Below are 24,022 nucleotides of genomic sequence, written 5' to 3'. Positions count from 1 at the left end.
AATTCTTAATCAGGACTTCACCCAGTGGTGATGACTGATTATAAACATCCTTATGAAAGGCTAAAAGGTCTATGAAAAAAAAATTTTAAGGTTTTATTTTTTAGGTAATCTCTACACCCAACTTGGGGCTTGATCTCACAACCCTGAGATCAGGAGTTGCATGCTCTACTGATTGAGCTAGACAAGGTGCCTCTGAAAAAAACTTTTGTAGATGCATATGTGAGTTTTTCTAGGTAGAGCTGTCATTAGTTTATCAAAGGGGTTCTTGTCCCAGAAGAGCTTTAAGAACCACCAATATGAAGTGTTAGAAGTCAAAGTAAAGATGTAATTTTAAATATTATTTCTCAAAGGAATGGTAACAACACAGCAAACTGATTCTGCCATGCTACTAGCTAAAGCTCTTGTTCCAATTTTAGTTTAAAAATGTTTTATGTTGTTCCTAAATCCCATCATTCCATGTAGTATAGCAACTTGAGTTGATCAAAATGTGCCTCAATGCTGCTAGGTAAGAATTTACTGTATAGAACTTAAGACTTTTTGAAAATAATTTTCATGTGTGTTATGTAAATGAATAAACTTTAGCCTAACAAATTTATTTTGTTTACCTCTGTATCAGATGCTAAAATTTATATTCTTATAAAACGATATATGTTTCATACATTTTTTCTTAAGAATATATGAGAAAGATGTATTATTGGATTAATTGGATATCTTAATTATCTCTATTCACGGAGTCTTAAGTTACTAAAAACTCATTTGTTCTTTTCAGTGGTTACAGCCTGTGACATGGCCGGTGCAGCCATGTATGAGCTGGTGAGAGTGGGCCACAGTGAGTTGGTTGGAGAGATTATCCGATTGGAGGGTGACATGGCAACTATCCAAGTGTATGAAGAAACTTGTATCCTTTTTGGTTCAATTTTTTGCCACTTTCTGCAAGTCAGAATTTAAGGATTTATGGCAAAGGTGGAAACAGCAACAACCAATAGTATCAAAAGCATGAAATGGTGTCATAAAGAAACCTGATTTATATAAGAATTTATTAAGGAAAGGTACTAGGAACTTATGATCATTTTTTAAGAAATTAGTATTATCTTCTGAACTCGTATTGCTCTTAATATTTTGGTAGTTCCCAAACTTTAGGGGAAACTAATTACAATTTTCTTGAGAGTGAACACATATTGTAAAGCATAAACAGAATGACGACATCGGTTTGAAGGGTTAAAATTCTCTGATCATGATTTCCATTTTAAATAGAAAATTCATAAATAAATGAGTCACTACTCTATCTTTATCCTAATAAAATAATGTTGTATGTATGGCATGGTACATTATAGCTTTAGCACTAGGGAATCTTTACTACTTGTTTATCATACTTTTGTTTTAAGCATAGTATTTATTTTAAGTTTTCAATGAAAAAGAGATAATGTATTAGATTTTATGAAGAGGAACCACTTTTTTTTAACTTCACTTTTGTGTTTTACTTAAGTTATTCTCAAGATCAGCATTAAGTCTTATTTTTTTAAAATTTTTATTGAAGTATTGTTGACATACAATATTATGTTAGTTTCAGGTATATAACATAGGGATTTGACAATTATATACTTTATGAAATGCTTACCATAAGTGTAGTTATCCTCTGTTATCAAAGTTATTACAGTATTATTGACTATATTCCCCATGCTGTACCTTTTTATCCCCATGACTAATTTATTTTATAACTGAAAGTTTGTACCTCTTAATCTCCTTCACCTGTTTTGCCCATCTACCCAACCTTCTCCCCTCTGGTAACCACTAGATTGTTCTTTATATTTAATGAATTTGTTTCCTTGTTTGTCTGTTCATTTGTTTTCCAGATTACACACATAAGTGAAATTACATGGTATTTGTTTTTCTCGATCTGACTTAATATGGACCTTCTAGGTCCACCCATGTTGTCACAAATGGCAAGATTTCATCCTTTTTTTTAATGGCTGGGTCATACTCTATTGTGTAATATAACATGTATATATTGAAAACACAGTATATTCTATCTGTATACACATAACGGCCAGAATATTCTTTACGCACATGCACATGCTACATTGTCTTTATCCATTAATGTATCAGTGGACACTTAGGTTACTTACATATCTTGGCTATTGTAAATAATGCTGCTATAAATATACGGGCAGCATTAGTTATTTGGCTCATTAATTAAGATTTACTTTATACAACTTTTTTGCCATATTAAAATCCATTTTTTTCAGGTAACTTCTCTGTGTGAGTACTAGGGTGCTAAATCAAAGTAAAATCATCTGAAAATTTAAATAAAATTAGAAGTCTGTAGCTATAAAATCATAACTAATTAGAAGGATTTTTTAATGGATGTTTTTTAATGTTAGGTTTATCTTTCAATCTTCTATGTGATTTGAAGACTTAAAATAAAAACAAATGAACTTGTATACAGTGAAAAACCTCTCCACCATTGTCATCTTATATCTGGCCAATTTTCAAAACACATATGCATACAGCCACTTTTATTAATTCCTTTTTTTTTTAATTTTTATTTATTTATGATAGTCACAGAGAGAGAGAGAGAGAGGCAGAGACATAGGCAGAGGGAGAAGCAGGCTCCATGCACCGGGAGCCTGACGTGGGATTCGATCCCGGGTCTCCAAGATCGTGCCCCAGGCCAAAGGCAGGTGGTAAACCGCTGCGCCACCCAGGGATCCCTAATTCCTTTTATTATATATCTTTCTAGTTTGTTAACTAATATTAATGTTATTTTTCTTCTCTTCATTCCCAAAAGATAGCATATTATATGCACTATTCTACACCTTGCTTTTTTTACTTAAAAGTAAAACATTTTACTTAAAAATGTGTATTATGAAGATGGATAGGTATGTGATAAAGTATCAGAAAATGTTAATGATAGGATCTAACTGGTCAATATGAGAGAATTCACTGTAAAATTCTTTAAACTTTGCCCCTGTTGGGGACTGATATTCCTCAATAGTGTAGTTGAAACAGAGTATTAAGTAGAGATGAAATAATATATTAACAATGTATTGCTTCTGTTTTTAGCTCTGTGATTCCCAAAATGTGCAGAAGGCACCCTGGGCAGCTGCCCCAAACTCATGTGATATCCCAGGATATTTAAAATTTTTGATGTTAACACAGGAATATTAGACATGTTGTCAGACGTCACATGAACCAGTAGCTTCAGTTAATAGACCCTTTCATTATTCAAGACACTATATTCTTGTCAGTGATGTCATATCTCTGCAAAGCTGAGTTGTGATTGTTAAGCTGAAAGTGGAACAGATATTCAGTTTGATTCCAAGGTTTGAAAATTTTACAATGCCCAGTAGGTATTTATATCCCATGAAATCATCCATGAAGAACTGTTATTGAAAAATGAAATTAAAATACCATTTTTTTCTTTCAACCTATATATACTTTTCTCTTAAAGTGGCAGTTGTTAGGGGATGCCTGGGTGGCTCAGCAGTTGAGTGTCTGCCTTCAGCTCAGGGCATGATCCTGGAGTTCTAGGACCAAGTCCTGCATCAGGCTCCCTGCGTGGAGCCTACTTCTCCCTCTGCCTGTGTCTCTGCCTCTCTCTCTGTGTGTCTCTCATGAATAAATAAATAAAATCTTAAAGAAAAAAAAAGTGACAGTTGTTAGGACATACATATTTATTAAGTTGGTTGGATAAAACTTTAATAAATGGAATTATTAGGTATATCTTTTGTTATAGATCGCTGTGAAAAAGTTAAACACTGAGGATGTTGCAAACTAAGCAAGTTTGAGAATTTCTGTTTTAGCTTAAGTATTGTTTCCCATTCAGCTGTGGTATTTCCTTCTTATAATGTCTCTAAACTTTCATAGTGAGTTTTCCTCAACTACTGTTTCTAGCTGGTGTATCTGTTGGAGATCCTGTACTCCGTACTGGTAAACCCCTCTCGGTAGAGCTTGGGCCTGGCATCATGGGAGCTATCTTTGATGGTATTCAGAGACCTTTGTCAGATATCAGCAGTCAGACTCAAAGTATCTACATTCCAAGAGGAGTAAACGTCTCTGCTCTTAGTAGAGATGTCAAATGGGATTTTACACCTTGCAAAAACCTACGGGTATGTCTTTGTAACCAAGATTTCTAAAGTTGGTGAAAGAATGTGAAATGGATGTTTAGTGAACTCTTTTGTACTTTTGTCAAATAAAAATAGGCCACAGAAGCATAGTTTAAATTTCTCTTTAAATCTACTAGAAGAATTGTAGAACTAAAATGTTTAAGATAAGTGAAGCAAATGATTTAAATAATATCAAGGATGAATCTATTTGACATTTATTTGAACATTAAACAGCTTGATGTTTATTTGAACATTAAACAGCGAATGCATTTGTTCTCTAGGTTGGTAGTCACATCACTGGTGGAGATATTTATGGAATTGTCAATGAGAACTCACTCATCAAACACAAAATCATGTTACCCCCACGAAACAGAGGAACTGTAACTTATATTGCTCCACCTGGAAATTACGATACCTCAGTAAGTAGTTTATAAACTTTATCTCATAGTGTGGTCCTTCCTGATAGTAGTCCCATTTTAGTGTCCTAAATAGTACTAGAATTGATATTTAATATGTCGGTTTTAAATAACTGCCATATTTTTTTTACCATGATGATTTAATACTTTATTGCAAAATGATTACAACAGGGTTAGTTAACACTTCCATCGGAACACTTCATGCACTTAATTTATGTGTGTGTGTGGTGAGAACACTTAAGCTCTACTCTGTTAGCAACTTTCAAGTATATAACACAATACTGTTAACTACAGTCATCATGTTATACGTTAGATTCCCTTATTCATTTTTTTTTCAAGTTTTTTATTTAAATTCCTGTTTGTTAGCATACAGTGTAATATTAGTTTCAGGCTTAGAATTTAGTGATTTATCAGTTACATAACAGCACCTAGTGCTCTCACAAGTTCTGTCTTTAAGACCTTTCATCCATTTAGTCCATCCCCTACCCCTCCAGTAGCTCTCAGTTTGTTCCCTACAGTTAAGAGTCTGTTTTGTGGTTTGCTTCTCTTTTTTTTTCCCCTGTGTTCATCTGTTTTTCTTAAATTCCACATACAAATGAAATCCTATGGTATTTGTCTCTCTCTGACTTACTTTGCTTTTAAGATAATATTCTTTCACTCCATCTGCATCATTGCAGATAGCTAGACTTCATTCTTTTTATGGCTAAGTAATATTCCATTGTGTACACATACCACCTCTTCTTTATCCATTCATCAGGGATGGACATTTGGGCTCTTCTCATAATTTGCCTATTGTTGATAATGCTGCTATAAACATTGAGGTGCATGTATCCCTTTGAATCAGTATTTTTTATCTTTTGGGTGATTACCTAGTAGTGCAATTGCCAGATCATAGAGTAGTTCTACTTTTAACTTTTTTAGGAACCTCCATAATGTTTTTCAGAGTAGCTGCACCAGTTTGCATTGCCACCAACAGTACAAGAAGTTTCCCCTGTCTCCACATCCTCACCAACACCTATTTTTTTCCTGTAAATAATTCCTATAATTATTTTTTAAGATTTTTGTAAAAAGATTTTATTTATTCATTCATGAGAGACACAGAGAGAGAGGCAGAGACATAGGCAGAGGGAGAAGCAGACTCCACGCAGGAAGCCCGACGTGGGACTGGATCCCCAGTCTCCAGGGTCAGGCCCTGAGCTGAAGGCTGCACTAAACCGCTGAGCCAACCGAGCTGCCCAGGACTCAGGATTTGAATCCAGGACATATCTTTCCAGAGAATCTGTCTTAATACTGCTGAGTATTACATATTACAGCCTCTTATACTACCACAAGTTATTTAACTAGTCTCTGTAGTAATGTTCATTTCCAAACTTATGGTGTAAGAAATGGGCTATAATATTTTGATAATAGGACATTTTGTTGTTTTTTTTTTAACAAAATAGATTTTTTTAAAAGATTTTATTTATTTATTTATTCATGAGAATACACTGAGAGGAGAGAGAGGCAGAGACACAGGAAGAGGGAGAAGCAGGCTCCATGCAGGGAGGCTGACGTGGGACTTGATCCGGGTCTTCAGGATCACACCCTGGGCTGCAGGCACTAAACTGCTGAGCCTTAAAGGATTTTATTATTTAAGATAGAGAGAGCACGCATGCATGAGTGGGGGGAAGAGCAGAAGCAGGCTCCCTGTTGAGCAAGGAGCCCAATGCAGGACTCCATCCCAGGATCCTGGATCAAGACCTGATCCAAAGGTAGCTGCTTTACCAACTGAGCCACCCCGGTGCCTCTGATAACAGGACATTTTGTATACATAAAGGAAATTCCTAGAAATGCAAGAACTAGGTCAAAGGATATGTACATTTGGAAATTTGGTGGGTATGGTCAAATTACTCTCCAAATTAGCAATGCACAGAAGTTCAGATTTATCCTTAGTATTGTCCTGAAATCTGCCAAATCATTTAGCTTGAGTCTTTGGGACGCTGAATAGCTAAATGCCTTGAACATTTCTAGCATCCCTGAATTATGAGTGATCTACCATCTTGTGATAGCATAGGCTATCCATTATATCTAATCAGTGTAGCAATGTCAGTATAAGAACAAAGTATGACATTTGGACTTCCTGTTACTTTCAAATAATGTTAAGTGTTCTGGATATCATTTGAAGTGCTGCTTATGTGATTTATGCATTGAAATGCTATATATAAATTGAGGGAATAAAATCTATAAAAAGATTTTATTTATTCATGAGAGACATAGAGAGAGAGGCAGAGACAAGGGCAGAGGGAGAAGCAGGCTCCACGCAGGGAGCCCGATATGGGACACAATCCTGGGACTCCAGGATCACGCCCTGGGCCGAAGGCAGGCACTCAAATGCTGAGCCACCCAAGTGTCCCTTTTTTAAGATTTTTATAAAGATTTTATCTTTAAACTTGGGCTTGGGAACACAAAAAGCAGAACATATGGAGTTGTTTTTAAAGGGAAAGCAATATATAGTATAACATTTTCCTACCATCTTAACTTATACTACATTATTAAAGCTCTGATTCGTAAAGCATAGAATAGACTTACTTTGATTTTAACTGTCAATCTATATATACATAATAAATTGTATGTTGGATTATAGGAATTCTAACTCTGGATAAGCTATTTAAAACTTAGTCCTTTAGTGTTATTGATAGTCACATCATATCATATAGTGAAGTCAAAATAGTCTGTGGGTATGAAGATAATTTTATTGAGAAGATCATTGTAACAAATAATCTGTTCCCAATGGTAAAATAATAATTTTCTAATTATTTAATAAGAGTAAATCTGTGCTCTACAAAATATAGAAACAGAAAGAGTTAAGATTGGGATTCTAGGCAGTCAGTTAGCCTGACTCACTAGCTAAGAGACTCACACTCCATCCTTCATGGAAGGAACCCTCTGGGGTAGACAATTCAAATTCATGTATCAACAAAATTACAGATTTCTGTAGGTGTATGGATGTTGGGATTATTTGTGAATAGTTGAAACCATCTCAGTGTTCATAAATGTTCGAGTATTACTCATCTTTTTTGCTTTTATAAATATTTAATATTTAACGTTATTAAATATTTTAGGGTTCTGAATAAGTATTTTTATTTAGTATAAGAGCATAGTAATAAAGTAAACAAATGAAAGAGTACAAAATAAATTATGAAAATTTTCATTTCTCCCCCCAGTCCCAGGGGTGTCTTCTATATCTTTTAAGACTTGTCCCTGTGTGTATCCATATAATTTATTTAACTATTCCTCTGTTACTTAAAATACCTCTTTCTCAAAAACTCCTATTTTTTAGTTATTGGAACAGTAATAAGTATACCTGGTTAAAAAAAATGAGAATCGTATATAAAGAATTACAAGAAAAAGTATAAATCTCCTTCTCCACTTCTGCATACCACTTCTCTACCCTCAAGAGGAATCTGGATTACTTTGATTTTAGAGGAAGAAATGTTCATATTCATAAATTTGACTGTATTTAACATCCTGCTGCATTTTTATAGGATGTTGTCTTGGAGCTTGAATTTGAAGGTATAAAGGAAAAGTTTAGCATGGTCCAAGTATGGCCTGTACGTCAAGTTCGGCCTGTCACTGAGAAGCTGCCGGCTAATCATCCCTTGTTGACTGGCCAGAGGGTCCTTGATGCCCTTTTTCCGTAAGTTTGAGCTGTGCCCTGTGGTTTTTCCTCAGAAGATTAAATGTGCTTGTTGTTTACCTGCTTTATAAAGATTTCATGTGCTAATCCTATAATAAATTTTATCTAGAGAAATAACAGTGAATTAGTTAAATATATTCATATATTGCCAATGCTTATTATGGAGTCAAATCACTGAAGATTTATTGTTTCACAGTTTCCAGCAAAAGGAAAGGTTTTTTTCTAAAGCTTTCTGAAAAAAATTTCCAGAAGTAAATCTGTGCCCAAGTAATATAGCTGGAATTAGTAGATAGGTATCAGTATAAGTCGATGGTTTCTAAAATCAGTGGAGCTCTCCGTGCTGCCCACAATTCATTCTTAATTTATAGTCTGCTCTTTGCCATTTTCTTTGACTACTTAAAAAGTAGTCTTCTTTTAATTCTTCTCTTTAATTCTCAGGCTTCACCATACCCTGCTTTACTTTCAACAAATGACTTCATTTAATTCACAGAAAAGATTGAAGCCATGATACAGTAATTCCTTCAACTTTGATCACCAACCCACATATGTCCCACTGACCCTTGAAACCTATTCTCTGAGTTGTTCTCATTATTTCTCATAAGATCTTTGATCCTGTGACTTATTAGTCAGCACCTCTTGTTTCCATATCCTTCAATATCTAGCTTAAGCTTATTAGGCTGTCAAGTTTCTGCATATTGGCTGGTATACTACAATTTCTTATTTCTTTCTTTTGTTACACCCACCCGGCAAAATCCCAACCGTGAAATCAGTCCAGCTACCTCCTCCCAGGTCTACACACAGGCTACTGAGAAAATCAGATAATCAGTGCAGGTTAGTATCTCACCACTGGGTTGCAGTCCTGCATTTCCCTGTTTACCATGTTCCCCCTCTCCGCAGCAGCTGTTTCAGACCTCTACACCTGTCTCAGGGCCTCAGCTCCATTCTTCCTTCTTGCTGTGGCAACAAATGATCATGCTAGAGCCTCCATGGAGAAGTTAGAGACCATCACATTTGAAACTCCTTCAGTTAATATATACTTCCATTTGTCCCTTCTTCCTTTCCTCTTTCTGAAGTATATCCCGCCCCCTGTCTCCTCAGAAACCTCTCTTTAGGTTATCTCCCTTTAGATAACCTTAAAGGTTATCTTCCTTTTATCTCCTATCTAATAAAAAAATATCTACCCTCCACCCTTTTCCCCTTTTCTACCTTCCACTCTGTGTCTCCTCATCTTCATAGCCAGACCTCTTGAAAGATCAAATTGGCCATCTCCACGTTTCCCACTCTGACTCGGTGTGCCCAGCCAGTTGCCTTGCCCACCCAGTTGAAACTACTCTCACTAACATCATCGTTCATTCCCATTACTGATAATTCAACAAATAAGTTTTAGTATTTCCTTAATTCCTACAACTTTGGATATTACTTTCTACTCCTTCCTCCTTGAAATACCATCTTTCTTTGTTTTTTCTGTTAGCCTCTGTATACAAGTTCTTATTCTCCATTTCAGGTTCCTTCTCCCTTAATTTTGATATTTCTTAGAGTTTTTTTCACCCTCATGACTTAAATAGTAATTTGATGACTTCCAAATCTGTATCTTCCTCCCAGATCTCATGTGAGTTCCAGACTCACATGTTCACTTCTGTTCACACCTCTCCTTTTGAACGTCTTAGAGGTGCCTCAAAGTCAATATGTTCCTAGCTAAAATCAGCATCTTATTCACTACTTTCTTCCTTGAAACTTGCTCATCTTTTTTGTTGCCGCTTTCAACAGATGACACTATCATCCATCCAGTAAATGCTTACTCTAAAATCTGTGACTTCTCTCAAGGATCAGTCTTACGTGCACACATCTAATTATTGAACAAGTGCTTTTATTCTCTTACCTAGATATGTTTTATCTACATCTTTCATCCCTACTCCATGACTTTACCTAAAGATCTTACCCTAATTCTGCAATAATCACAAACAGACTTCTTCTCTTCCGTCTTGCCTTCTTTCTAAATGATTGTCCATACTATATTGTGACCCATCTAAAACACATATCTGGTCCTGCACTGTTTTTCTTGAAACTCCTCAGTGCACTTTATTGCTTTTAAAACAAATACTCCTTAACTCCCTACAAAACAGTCTGTGATTTAGCTGTTGCTTATCTTCCAGTAACCTCTCAGCCACTTGACTGCCCAGTCTCCTTATATACTATCTTCCAGGCATCCTAAAGGACTCAGTTCCTCAAGCAATGCTCTTTCTTGCCCCTGGGCCTTTGAGTATGCTGTTTTCTCTGCCAGGAATGTTCTTTCCTGTCTGGCTAGTTTCTCTTTCCTTTCAGATCTTAGCTACTCTCAGAAGGCTCTCCTAAGCCCACTTCAATACAGTGTCAGACTTTACATCCCTTCCTGTGTTCTCCTATAGTGCCCTGGATTTTCTCTGTGATAGCACTTTTCACATTGAATTGCTGACCTTCCAAACTGGGGCACACCCAACCCTGTCTCCCCACTCAAGTTAAAAGTGATTTGAGAGAGGTATACAAAACCACAGAACGAATATGGACATGCCCTCTTAGTTTATCAAAGTCACTGAAGAGTTTGAAGGACGAAAAATTTTAATGCATATTAGTTTTATATTGAAGATACCTATAATTATTTTTAAGACTATAGTGTTTTTGTGAATTTTATAATAATAAAACACAATATTGCAAAGAATTTCCCTTAGCATTGCATTTCATTTCTCCCACCCACACCCTCCTGCTCTACATACACAGCATGTGCACAGACATATGGACACATACCACGACATTCACTTTCCTCTGCTGTGAAGGGTAGCTCACTCTCCGTTGCCACTGCTTAGGGAAAGTTTGAACGTAGCTGCTAAATGGCACTGTAATCACCAGCTGACTCTTCATTTTATCCCCTAGAATGTGAGCTCTGTGCTTACAGTAACACGACTATCTTATTTGCTGATCTCTCTTTAACATCTCCAAGCAATTTTTAGTGCCTAGGAAGTACTTTGTAAATACTCAATATATAAAAGGGGATTGGCATAACACCTTACTTAATAAAAGACTTTGTTCATTAACCTTTATAGCAGGATGTGATTTTTCTTAGGTCTTATTTTTTGCCTCAGAAGACAACTTAGAAAAGTTGTTTAAATTTGTCTTTTAGCTTCAATTCCTGTATTTGTGCTTTCATCAACTAATTAATATAAGCATTCTAAATATCATTAATACTGTTTTATCTGTTTTCATATTCCTTTTCCCCATGTATCTCATGGCATATGTTCTCACTTTCAAACTATTAAAGATGGTAGAGATGGTTAATGATAATAAAAAATATACACTGTTCTAGGTATCAACTGGGGGAACAATTACAGTATTTGTATCTGTATATCTATCTTTGTGTATATATACATAGATACAGATATAGATACAGAAAAAGATGAAAATATTTCAAAGTGCTTTCTCTAACTTGTATTTCTGGGTCACTTACCTACTTATTTGTTAGTATTTATTAACAAGTAAAGTAATCCATACTTTGTTTACTTTGCTTAGATGTGTACAGGGAGGAACTACTGCAATTCCAGGGGCTTTTGGCTGTGGAAAGACAGTGATATCACAATCTCTATCCAAGTATTCCAACAGTGATGTGATCATCTATGTAGGATGTGGTGAACGAGGAAATGAGATGTCTGAAGTCCTCCGGGACTTTCCAGAGGTCTGTATATATAAAGCTTAAAATATCATTCTAGAGAAAATACCACTAATCGACTTTCAGTGGCAACTAGTAAAGCTTTGTGTTGGCTCTGGAGCAATGTTCTCATTCGTCAAGGATCTCTTAAGGAATTTTCTAATTATATTTGTGATTCAATTTGTATAGCTAAGGAAAGGAATTTGATTTTTTTTCAGTTAAATACTTTAAAGTTTCTTTTTATGATCTGGTGGTTTTCAGTTATTAAGAGAAAGATATAAAATAGACTATTTATAGGTGGGAGCTTCAATATCAGCTTTATATGATTTACTGGCTTGCTAAAGTAATATTCCTCTTTCCATAAAATAATGAATTTCATTTATGAAGTGGAAATAATTCCTGTCTTTACAGCATAGTTGGACAGGGAGAAGAGGTTAGAGTGATGGGAAATTTTACTTTGGGAAAACTGATTATAAGAGGGATTAAATATGGGTAAATTGTAAAAGGGGGGGCTAAAATGTTCTGTTTGGATATTAGAATATCAAAATAGATTGTTTGCCTTTAGCTCACAATGGAAGTTGATGGTAAGGTGGAGTCAATTATGAAGAGGACAGCTTTGGTAGCCAATACCTCCAATATGCCTGTGGCTGCTAGAGAAGCTTCTATTTATACTGGTGAGTATACAAATTAGAATAAAAGCAGTTTACATCTGGGGGTACATTGGTGGCCCAGTCGGTTAAGCATCCAACTCTTGATTTTGGCTCAGATCATGATCTCAGGGTCTTCAGATCAAGCCTCACATCAGGCCCCATGCTCAGCTCTCATGCTTGGGGTGTCTACTTGGGGATATCTCTCCCTCTCCTTCTGCCCCTTCCCCCCACTCACTTGCTCTTTCTCTCTCTCTCTCTCTAACATAAATCTTTTTTTTAAAAAAAAGCAGTTTATATCTGTTCTTAAGTTTAAAGCTAGCATGACCATAAAATGACATCACTGGTCTTGAACCTAGAGTAAGATGGAATCCGTCCCCACAGCAGTCTTTTGGCTACAGTTTCTTCATCTGTTTCATGGTTTATTAAAATCTGACTTTTCTAAGTTTCTTCAAGAAAGGCTCAAGGAAACTGATTCCATGGATTCTTTTTTGTCTTCATAAGTTTGTTTTTATTCCACTGCCTTTAAATTTTTTCATTTTTCTTTCTCTTTAACTGTATACCTTTTAAGGGGCTCAAACTAACAACCCCCAAGATCAAGACTTAAACGCTCTTCTAACTGAGACAGCCAGGTGTCCCTGCACTCCTTTTAAATTTTCATAGTAGTTTGGCTGGATATAAATATTTTGGGTCAATGTTTGTTTCCTTGAGACCTCTTATTCTAGCATTTAATCCTAGGAAGAGAAGAGGGGTGGCTTGGTAGTCAGGTGGGCCTCCAACTCTTGGTTTCAGCTTAGGTCATGATCATAGGTCATGGGATTGAGCTGTGCATTGGGCCTTACGCTCAGAACGCAGTCTGCTTAGGATTCTCTCTCCCTTTTCCTCTCTCTCTCTTGCTGTGCTCCTTTGTGTGAGCTCTCTCTCTCACTCTCTATCTCAAAATGAGTAAATAAATCTTTTTTTAAAAATGCAAGGTATGGGATGCCTGGGTGGCTCAGCGGCTGAACGTCTGCCTTCAGCTCAGGGCATGATCCTGGAATGCCTGGGTCAAGTCCCACATTGGGCTCCCTGAGGGAGCCTACTTCTCCCTCTTCCTCTTCCTCTTCCTATGTCTCTGCCTCTGTGTGTGTGTGTGTGTGTGTGTGTGTGTGTGTGATGAATAAATAAATCTTAAATAAATAATAAAAAATAAAAAATGCAAGGTAGAGATCTGAAGCTGACCTGCTTTTTTTTTCTTTTTATAAGTGATTATTCTTTGTGCCCAAAGGAATTTCTCCTTAAATTTAAAGTTTTGTAACTTTATAAGGATATATGCCAGTATCGATAGTTTTGATGAATTTTTCCCTGAAACTTATGTCTTTTCAATCTATGAATATATCGTTTATTTTGGACAGTTTTCAAGAATTGTTTCTGAATTTTTTTCTCTTCCCTTATGGTTATTCTCTTCAAACTAGACCTATTTATCTATTTTCCATACATATCTTTTCTCTCTGATTCTTTTTATTTAACCTTTTGTCCATTTGCTCACAGGATAATCAGCATATTCTTTGCTTCTAATGAAACCTTCATTTCTGTAATAGCTTTGTTTTTTCTTCCAGTTCTTTGTTGAGTTTTGCTGAGCTTACTATATACTCCTTGAGATTTTATTTTGTGATAGAATGTGTTATTGACATCTTTCATTAATTAATAGTGATCATAGTTTTCATCTGTGCCTTGGCAGTTTCTTTGGCCATCATTATATTTGCTCTTTTTGTTTTCTTCTTGTATTTTTGTGTAGTTCCTATACTCAAGTGTATTGTAACTATTATTCACCTTTGCAGGAAATGGGAGGGGATGGCAGGATTTCTTCATGGGAATCTGTGAAGTTTGTTATGGCATGGAGTTGTATAAGTAAGTTATTTTGCTCTTCTCTCCTGCCAACAGATATCTGCAGTTGCAAGGTCACTTACAATGAAGTCTTTCTCTTCCACCACTTTTTCTTTATTGTAAAGGGGTGCCTACATGTGTTTTGTTTGTTGCCATATCCCTGCTTCTCCTTGATGTCAAACTAGTTCCAAGGAACCTTGCTTGTATCCTTTGTGCAGGGTTTCAAAGGATTTTTGTTTTTGCCTCTCTCTTGCTGAAGTTTACTTTGAGATGTGCAGTTTCTGGTCAGTTCTTAGTGTCTTCCATGGCCTTGTTTGGGTTTTACATCATTCAGGTGGCTTTTCTCATTATTTTGTTGTGGAGCTAAACATATCCCCTAGTTTTTGATAATAGAGTTTTTTTATTTCTCATTCTCCTTGTTTGATGATTACTTTTATGAGAAGGGAAAAGTGACATATTCATCTACTTATTTTAAAACAGGAAGTTTTCCATAAATAGCTGCACAGCATCCCAGCTATATGGCTACCTCATAACCTATTTAAATAGCATCTTTCTGGTAGACATTTGGATTATTGATAATGGGCTTTTTTGTTTTTTGTTTTTTTGTTTTTGTTTTTGTTTTTGATTTTTTTTTTTTTTTGCTATCACAAACCTTGCATCACAAAACATCCTTATGTGTGTTTTTTATGGTTTCTTTTCATATTTTATGCATGTTTCTTTGTGCATTTGTAAGGTAAGTTTATAGAACTAAAATTTCCAAGCATACAACTATCAATATACATTTTAGATTTTGGTAGCTCTTCGAAAAGGATAAGAGTGAGTAAGAGTTCTATTTCTCTACATCTTCACCTTTGCTAGGATTTGTAACACTTTCTTAGGATAATTATCAAACACATAGAAATTTGAAAGAACATTACAGTGAACACTCATGTCCTCAGCACCTAGATTTGACAATTAGCATTTTACTGTTTCTGCTTTATTAGATACCTATTCAGTCTGTATTTCTTTCAGTGGGCTAGCACCTTTCCTATCTGTATTAACCATTTGAAAACTATTTTCTGCTATGTTCCTTTTAGATAGGAGTGCCTTTTCATACTGATTTATAAAAGCCCTTTGAAATTGGTCTTTTATCTGTCATGAGTTGCCAGTGTTTTCCTAGTTTGTTCATCTTTTGATTTTGTCTGAGGTGTTTTTGTTTTTTTTTTTTTTTTAACTGGTAGGCACTGATATTGTTAGGTCTGTGGAACTCCTTTGAAGCTTACTCATGTGTATCCGTCTCTTCCACCATGTCCTTCTAATACACAAGCATTAATGAACATCACAGAGACTGAAAATGCAGCCATGCTTGTGTAGAAGAGGACCTGATCCTATCATCAGATTGAAAAGTGTCATGACAAATGTGTTTTTTTAAGCCTTAATAATAAGTGATATTTTTTGAAGACTTTGTTTATGAAATCATTTTTAAGAAGCCACAGATATCAGTATTTCTTATTCTGAAAGATGTAATGGGATAAATAGTAAAGTGCTGAAGTTTTGAGCACTGTTTAGTTTTACTTATATAAACCTCTGTTTCTTTACTGGTAAATAAAAAATGTGTTAGATTCTGGGACTCTTACAATGTATTAACAACTATGATTTTCTAATATCTTAGAGTTGCATAGTACTTTGTACTTTTCAGAGGACATTTATATATATCATTTCATCTGATATGTACAGGTAGACAGAACAAGAGTTACACACTGGGAAATGAAGCTAGTTTGCTGAGGTTAATGTCAGAATAGGAAATAGAACCCAGAACTTCCTTTTGTATATTAGTTTCTTCTACGTGGTTTATCATAAGTGATTCTGATTTATCAGAACCTGATATGCACAGCAGAATAATCTGGATAATTAAGATATTACTCAGGTTAATGAAATTTGTTACTTTTGAAAAGTAACCAAATAGGCTAATTAGTTGGGAGTTTTTAGTATATGTATGTGTGATATGTAGATAAAAGCTCCAGTGGAGGGGATCCCTGGGTGGTGCAGCGGTTTGGCGCCTGCCTTTGGCCCAGGGCGCGATCCTGGAGACCCGGGATCGAATCCCACATTGGGCTCCCGGTGCATGGAGCCTCCTTCTCCCTCTGCCTATGTCTCTGCCTCTCTCTCTGACTATCATAAAAAAAAAAAAAAAAAAAAACTCCAGTGGAAATTAATTTCAGACTTAATTTTCTAAGCAAAGAATAGGGAAAATATCTTTTCTTACTTTTTAAAATCTATATTATATTAGAATAGGCTATGGCTATAAATAAATCCAAACTTGTCATTGCTCAATAATATGTTTTTTTTTTAAGAGGTCAGGGGACACTTTTTTTATTGTCAGTCTGGGCTGGGACCCAAGCTGAAAAGTACTCTTCTATTTTCAGCTCATGACTCCCAGGACTCCTGGGAGTCCTCTTTATCTCAGTAAGCCAAAAGGAATAAAAAGCATGGAAGGATGTGTGGCTTGCCTAATGATGGAACTCATTACTTTGACTTTCATTTGATCGGCTAGAAGTCAGTTACATGGTCATCTAATAGTAAGGAGGCCAGGAAACATAATTCAGCTGTGTGCACAAAAAAAAGGGAGAACAGATTTTGGTGAACAACTAGCAGTCTACCTCATGTACCTATTCCTTTAAAGTTTTCGTAGGAGGGGTGACAAAGTCAAGATTCTACATTGTAGAATTTTAACTTGTGATACTCTTCCCAATTTAGGAATTACGCTGTCAGAATATTTCCGTGACATGGGTTATCACGTCAGTATGATGGCTGACTCTACCTCTAGATGGGCAGAGGCCCTTAGAGAAATCTCTGGTCGCTTAGCTGAAATGCCTGCAGGTGAGTTTTTGTATTGCTTATCATGTAAGAAGGTTGATAGTATTTTTAGGACTGGCTTAGAACCTCTCTTAAATTTCTTTTTGTTTTTTTCAGATAGTGGATATCCTGCATATCTTGGTGCCCGTCTGGCCTCTTTCTATGAGCGAGCAGGCAGGGTAAAATGTCTTGGAAATCCTGAAAGAGAAGGAAGTGTCAGCATTGTAGGAGCGTAAGCACATAAACTTTTTCCTTTTCAAAATAAAAATTAAAAGTCATTTATTTTAAAGAGAAAAAATTTAGTTTCCTCTGAGGGTAGTGGTTCTTAACCAAGATTGGACTCCAGGGTCATTCAGAGAGCTCTTTACAATGTAATTGTGTAGGTTTTTTCTGCATATTATGGTTATTTAGCTTCACTGGTTTATTATATTTAAGTCACAATATCTTAAGAATAACTTAGAAAATTATAGACATTAAGATAAGGTTATATCATGGTAAAAACACAGTAAAGATCCATGATCACTACATAAAGCCCCTTTGTTCTTAGAGCTTTTTCTTCCTTCCTGTTTCATCTTTTGATTAGAATCACGAAACTGATTCTCTCATTTCTCATACTAGAAGGCATTTTGTAGTTACTGTTGTTATTTGCAACTTAGGACTTATTTTTATCAGTATTTGTTCTGTAAGTTTTTCTTATTTCTAAAGTTTAGTTCTGAAGTTCTAAAAGTTAGTTCTAAAGTTAACAATAAAATAATATTAAAATATTGACTCTCAAACAATTTTTTTTTTCATATACCAGTTACTTGAACTTTCTAATGAGTTTTTTTTTCCTTTTAAATTTAGAGTCTCTCCGCCTGGTGGTGATTTTTCTGATCCAGTTACATCTGCTACTCTTGGTATTGTTCAGGTATATCTTTTCCTAGCGTAGTCAACTTCTGAGCTTTCCCTCCCTGCTTCTTCTCTAATGTTATCTAAATCATCGTGAAGTATTTAATTTATTCACTAAAGAGTAAGCAGTAGGAAAATTTGTTTTAGGAATATTCTTGTCACTGAGAGCTTAGCTCTTTGTGTAAGATTTAGAACAAACCTAATTTCTGTAAGTGGAAAATACATCAGGAATAGCAAAGTTTTATTAGTGTTAGAATAATACTACCCTTTAGGTGAGAGTAGCCCCTAGTTGCAAAAACAAATAGGCCTAAAGATGCATAATGGTAAAAACTCAGTAGAAGTTTCTTTTTTCTTGTAGTATGGTCTAAAGCATCTTTTTTCTCGTAGTATGGTCTAAAGCAGATGATCGTGTCAGAGGGCAGCTTTTTTCCACTAATAATTCAGAGACCAGGGTTCCTTCCAGCTTGGGGCTCCACAGTCGCTTAGCCTGGTAACTGTCTGTGTCTGGCTAGCCTGAGGGAAACTGTGGAGAAGGCACACCCACTCTGAACTCTTGGCTCAGATACAGTCACCCCACTCACTCTGTTGGCCACACCCAGATGAAAGCAAAATTGCAAAATGGAGTTTCTGCCTACACAGCTGCTTCCCAGCCGCAAGGCATGAGTTGTAGTGGATAGCTTGTCAACTGGTCATCAGAAGAAGCCTAAATGAAGGATGTATGCAAATTAGGGCTATAGTAAAGAAAATAAACGTTGATGTATTCATATAACTCTCACATTTTGAGTTTAAATTGCAGAGAAAGGGGGAGCAAAGTTAAGAATGTATAAAATATATGTGAATGGCCTCAGAAAAATGACTGTTAAGATCCTATTGGATTGGCCCTTAAGGAATTGAATTTAGTCAGAATGTTTCATGATGTATGACCAAAGTGAAGAATCCATTCTATCTCAGTAAGCATTTTCTGATTCCTCTGTTTATATTGCAACATAATAAATCTTCAGCAGAGCCCATTAATTTTCTTCTTACTATCAGATTTACCACACTATTAAGGAAATTCAGATACAATTTGAATTTGATTTTTTTTTATTTTTTATTTTTTTAAACTTATTTTTTTTTATTTATGATAGACATAGAGAGAGAGAGAGGCAGAGACGCAGGCAGAGGAGAGGGAGAAGCAGGCTCCCTGCCAGGAGCCCCATGCGGGACTTGATCCCGGGTCTCCAGGATCGTGCCCTGGGCCAAAGGCAGGCACCAAACCGCTGAGCCACCCAGGGACCCCTGAATTTGATTTATAGATAGTATCCATCCTGAAATTAAAAGGAATATATTTTTTAATATTTTAAGTTTTATTCTATTTCAATTATATGTGGGATATACTAAAAAGATTGATAATTTGACCCAAAAATTACAGAATTGTATACTTAGGACAAACAAATATACTTCAATTTTGGGACTCCTGGGTGGCTCAGCAGTTGAACATCTGTCTGCCTTTGGCTCAGGGCATGATCCCAGAGTCTCAGGATTGAGTCCCATATCAGGCTCCCTGCATGGAGCCTGCTTGTCTCTCTGCCTGTGTCTCTGCCTCTCTCTCTCTCTCTCTCTCTGTTTCTCATGAATAAATAAAATCTTAAAAAAGAAAAACAAAACTTTTTTTTACTGCTTTTTATTTAAGAAAAAATCATTGTATATGTTTGTTTTCTTTTTAAATCAGGTGTTTTGGGGCTTAGATAAGAAACTAGCTCAACGTAAGCATTTCCCCTCTGTCAACTGGCTAATCAGCTATAGCAAGTACACGCGTGCTTTGGATGAGTACTATGACAAACACTTCACAGAATTTGTTCCTTTGAGGACCAAAGCTAAGGAGATTCTGCAGGAAGAAGAAGACCTGGCAGAAATTGTACAACTTGTGGGAAAGGTGAGTGGTTAAGTCCCATGGAGGACAGATCTGTCAGTTATGCTGATATGTTGTACCTTGGACGTGCAGATTCTTGCCTAGCAAAATAAGTACTTATTGAATATTTTTTGAACTAAAGAAGTTTAGCTTATCTTTTATTCAGCAGATATTTGAAGGTCCTATTTATGTTCTAAAGTTGGAAAGATGATTATTGTTTTGATTATTGTTGAGTAACAAACCACTCCTAATATTTAGTGGTTTGAGTGGTGTTTTACTGCTTCTACTTTTGGGTTTGATGGACTGTTGGAATTCTTGACTCAGGCCCTTCATACAGTTGCAATCATATGGTGGCTGGAGTCATCTGAAATTTTCTTCCCTCATATGTTTAGTGCCTGGGCTAAGATGATTAGAACAGCTAGGCCTTGGCTGGGCATTTCTCTCTCTATGTAGTGTCTCCATGTAGCAGTGTAGGGCTCTCAGAGTGTTTAAAGAGAAATGGAAACCAACAGCCTCTTAAGCCTGGGCCCCAAAACTAGTATATCACTTCTATCTTATATTCTGATCAGAGCAGCCACAGAGCTTGCCCAGATTCCAGAAGAGGGGCTTGTACTTCAAAATGGTCAATCAAAAGGACTAACTAAATTGTTAGGACCTTTGTATTCTTTTTGATCCTTTGTAGCACTTTGCATGGTCCCAGTTATATTGTAGATGAGAAAGAAACACTTGATTTATTTTTATTTCTTGAAATAAAATATACCCATCACCAACCAAATTAGAGGTGGCATGGTTTAGATCTATTATATTTTTTCAGGAGCACTGGGGCTAAAAATCAAAAAGGTTGGATGCCAGTTTCTTTAATAATTAGCTGTGTGACCTTAAACAAGTGACTTACATTCTTGTCTGTGTCTTGATGATTCACAGGAGGATGGTGTTAATAGATTTAACCAGAGTACATTCCAAAACCAAATGACTTCTCAGCTAGTATGCAGTGGCTAGTCAGGACCTCAGAGTTCTTGATCTGGTTCTGTTCTTTTTATTATATCTTATAAAGTCACCTCTTAATTCTTTTTTTTTTAATTTATTCATGAGAGAGACAGAGAGAGAGGCAGAGACAGGCAGAGGGAGAAGGAGGCTCTCTGTGGGGAGCCCTATGTGAGACTCGATTCCAGGACTCCGGAATCACGCCCTGAGCCAAAGGCAGAAATGCTCAACCACTGAGCCACCCAGGCGTTCCACCTCTTAAATTCTTTTTCCACAAATGATAGTATTATTAGATTGCTAGCACATGTTAAATACTCATTTTCTATAAATGAGTACTGTGGCCCTAGTTAAGAGGAACTAGAAACAGAAGATCTCCAGAACCAGACAAAGACAATATAAGACCAAAAGATCTCAGGCTAATTTGGTTTATGAATGTAGGTATCAAAATCCTAAATGAAATGCTACTATTTACTAGGTTCTGCAGGGTATTAAAAAGAATAAAATATCATGAGCAAGTAAAGTTTATCTCAGGAATGCAAATATGATTCAACACTGAAAATCAATTATTGTAACTCACCAATGTAATATAATGGGAAAAGGATATCTGAACTAATATGGAAGAAGTATTTGAAGTTCATCATTTATTTACAGTTGTTTGGTTTTTTTTTTTTTTCTCTTGAGAGAGAGAGAGAGAGAGAGAAAGAGAACAAGAGTGAGTGGGAGGTACGGCAGGGGGCAGAAGGAAAGGGAGCCAAGCAGGCTCCATGGTCAGTGAGGACCCCAATGCAGGGCTCAATTCCACAACCCTGAGATCATGACCCAAGCTGAAATCAAGAGTCCAACACTTAACCAACTGAGCCACCCAGGTGCCCCACTTATTTATAGTTTTGAAAATCTCTTAGCAAACACGGAATAGAAAGGAACTTCCTTAATTTGTTAAAAGTAACTTACTAAAACCTAGGGAAGGCATTTTACTTAGTGGAGAATTTTCTGATCGTTCTGTTTACAAATCAAAATGCCTACTATCACTGCTTGTGTTCAATAGTATCAGGGGGCCTAACCAATGATATAAGAAAAGAAAGAGATTAAAATACCATTATTTGTAGATAATGTGTTCATATGACAAGAAAAATAACAGAGAAACAATTTGAACTAATAAGGGGGTTCTAGATTTAAGATAAATGTAAAAAATCAAGAGAATTTCTCTATATTTGCAATACCTGTTAGAAAATAAAAATAAAGTGTCCACAATGGTAACAAAAGCTAGACTGTAGGAATAATTTTAAAAATATATATTATTTTTTGGGCACTTGGGTGGCTCAGTCAGTTAAGTCTCTGACTCTTTATTTTGGCTCAGGTCATGATCTCAGGGTCATGAGGTCAAGCCCTGCGTCGGGCTCTGCGCTGGGCACAGAGCCTGCCTAAGATTCTTCCTCTTCCTTTCTTTCTGCCACCTACCACCCCCCACACACACACTTTTTACAGCTTTCTCTCTTAAAAATAAATTATTTCTTCTATGGAAAACATTTTAAAACTAATAAATGAAACAAAATCTGAAAACAGACAATCCAAGCTCTTACAGCACTTAAGTCTATAATTTTGATGTGATGTCAATCCAATTTCCAGTTGCAGCTTCTGAACAAATTAGTAATGCTTCAAAAATTCATTTGCTGTCACAAAGAATTAAGCCTTTAAAAAAGAATAGTAAAAAGGGAGCTTTTACTCTTTTGGATATCAATATAAAACCACTGTAATAAAAATGTGTTATTGATGAAATAAATAGATCAGTAAAACAAAGCAGAAATGTACTCATGTACATATAGACCTTTCACATTGCAAAGATAGTATCACAGTTCAAGTGAGGGGAGGATGGATTGGATTGTTTTAGTCAGTGATGATGGAAAACTATTTACTGTGGCGCCTGGGTGGCTCAGTTGGTTAAGCATCTGCCTTCAGCTCAAGTCATATCGAGGTCCTGGGATGGAGCCCTGCATCAGGCTCCCTGCTTGGCAGGGAGTCTGCTTCTCCCTTTGCCTCTGCCTCTACTCATGCTCTCTCTTCCTCTCTTTCTCAAATAGATAAAGTCTTTAAAGAAAAAAAAAAAACTGTTTACTAGGGAAAAAATAAAAATGCATTATTATCTAATTCCACACAAAAATAGACTCCAGATTAACAATTTAAGTGTGAAAGATAAGACTTTCAAGTTAATAGAAAACAAATGTTAAGATGATGTTTTTGTGATCTGGTTGAAAAAAGGACTTTATAAACAAACCCTCATATGCACCAGCAATAAAACCAACAAAAAAAGGTTTTGATTACGTCAAAAGCAAAGATTTTGTTTTGTTCAGCAAAGGCCTACTGTGTATAGAGGTAACAAAACAGATGACTGGGAGGGAGTTTGTAACATCTAAAAGTGGTAAACTGATATCGAACAGGTACAGAGAACTATAAGTTAACAAGAATACTGGAACTCCAACAGACATATGGGCAAAGGAAGGAGCAGGAAAGATTATAGAAGAGGAAACACAAAAGATTAACAAGCCTGTGGAGAAAGGCTCAAACAGTAACGAGATATCATGTTATACCAGTTAAAATGGCAAATATCAGAACGCTGGATAATGCCAAGTCACGTGAGGATAGAGGAACGGTGTACTCTGAGTAGGAGTGTCTGTCATCTGGTGCTGGCATTGTGGATAGCAGTGTCAGAACTTGCTTGTATACCCTCAGACTTAGTGGCTCTGTTACCAGATATTTATCTCAAAAGAAATTCCCAAACAGGTCCTTAACTAGACATGCTTGTGGTGGCAGGGAGGAAATCTCAGTGCCCGTTAATGGGTGCAAAGATGAAAAATAAAAATAAGGAAGTTGTTGGGGTATCTGGCTCAATCGGTTGGGCGTCTGACTCAATGTCAACTGGGGTCATGATCTCAGGATCGTGGGATCCAGTCCTGCGTTGGGCTCCATGCTGGTTGTAGAGCCTGCTTAGAATTGTCTCTTTCCCTCTGCTCCTCCATGTCCCTCAGTGCTGTCTCTACAA

The 24,022-nt window shown here is 36.2% G+C and overlaps 1 protein-coding gene across 5 annotated transcripts in view; it reads left to right on the top strand.

Annotated features, from left to right (window-relative positions):
- ATP6V1A (ATPase H+ transporting V1 subunit A) overlaps positions 1-24,022 on the top strand; it is a 65,461-nt gene that overhangs the window by 32,451 nt on the left and 8,988 nt on the right. For all 5 annotated transcript variants that reach the window (XM_077884221.1, XM_077884222.1, XM_077884223.1 and 2 more), the window contains exons 3-12: positions 770-898; positions 3,895-4,109; positions 4,388-4,525; positions 8,047-8,198; positions 11,739-11,901; positions 12,440-12,548; positions 17,124-17,246; positions 17,340-17,454; positions 18,066-18,129; positions 19,822-20,025. In XM_077884221.1, coding sequence (XP_077740347.1) covers positions 770-898; positions 3,895-4,109; positions 4,388-4,525; positions 8,047-8,198; positions 11,739-11,901; positions 12,440-12,548; positions 17,124-17,246; positions 17,340-17,454; positions 18,066-18,129; positions 19,822-20,025 — 1,412 coding nt within the window. The remainder of the gene's footprint in view (positions 1-769; positions 899-3,894; positions 4,110-4,387; positions 4,526-8,046; positions 8,199-11,738; positions 11,902-12,439; positions 12,549-17,123; positions 17,247-17,339; positions 17,455-18,065; positions 18,130-19,821; positions 20,026-24,022) is intronic.

The sequence above is a fragment of the Canis aureus genome, chromosome 35 (assembly GCF_053574225.1).
Source record: "Canis aureus isolate CA01 chromosome 35, VMU_Caureus_v.1.0, whole genome shotgun sequence".
Lineage (NCBI taxonomy): Eukaryota > Metazoa > Chordata > Mammalia > Carnivora > Canidae > Canis > Canis aureus.
This window is presented reverse-complemented; position numbering and strand designations above follow the sequence as displayed.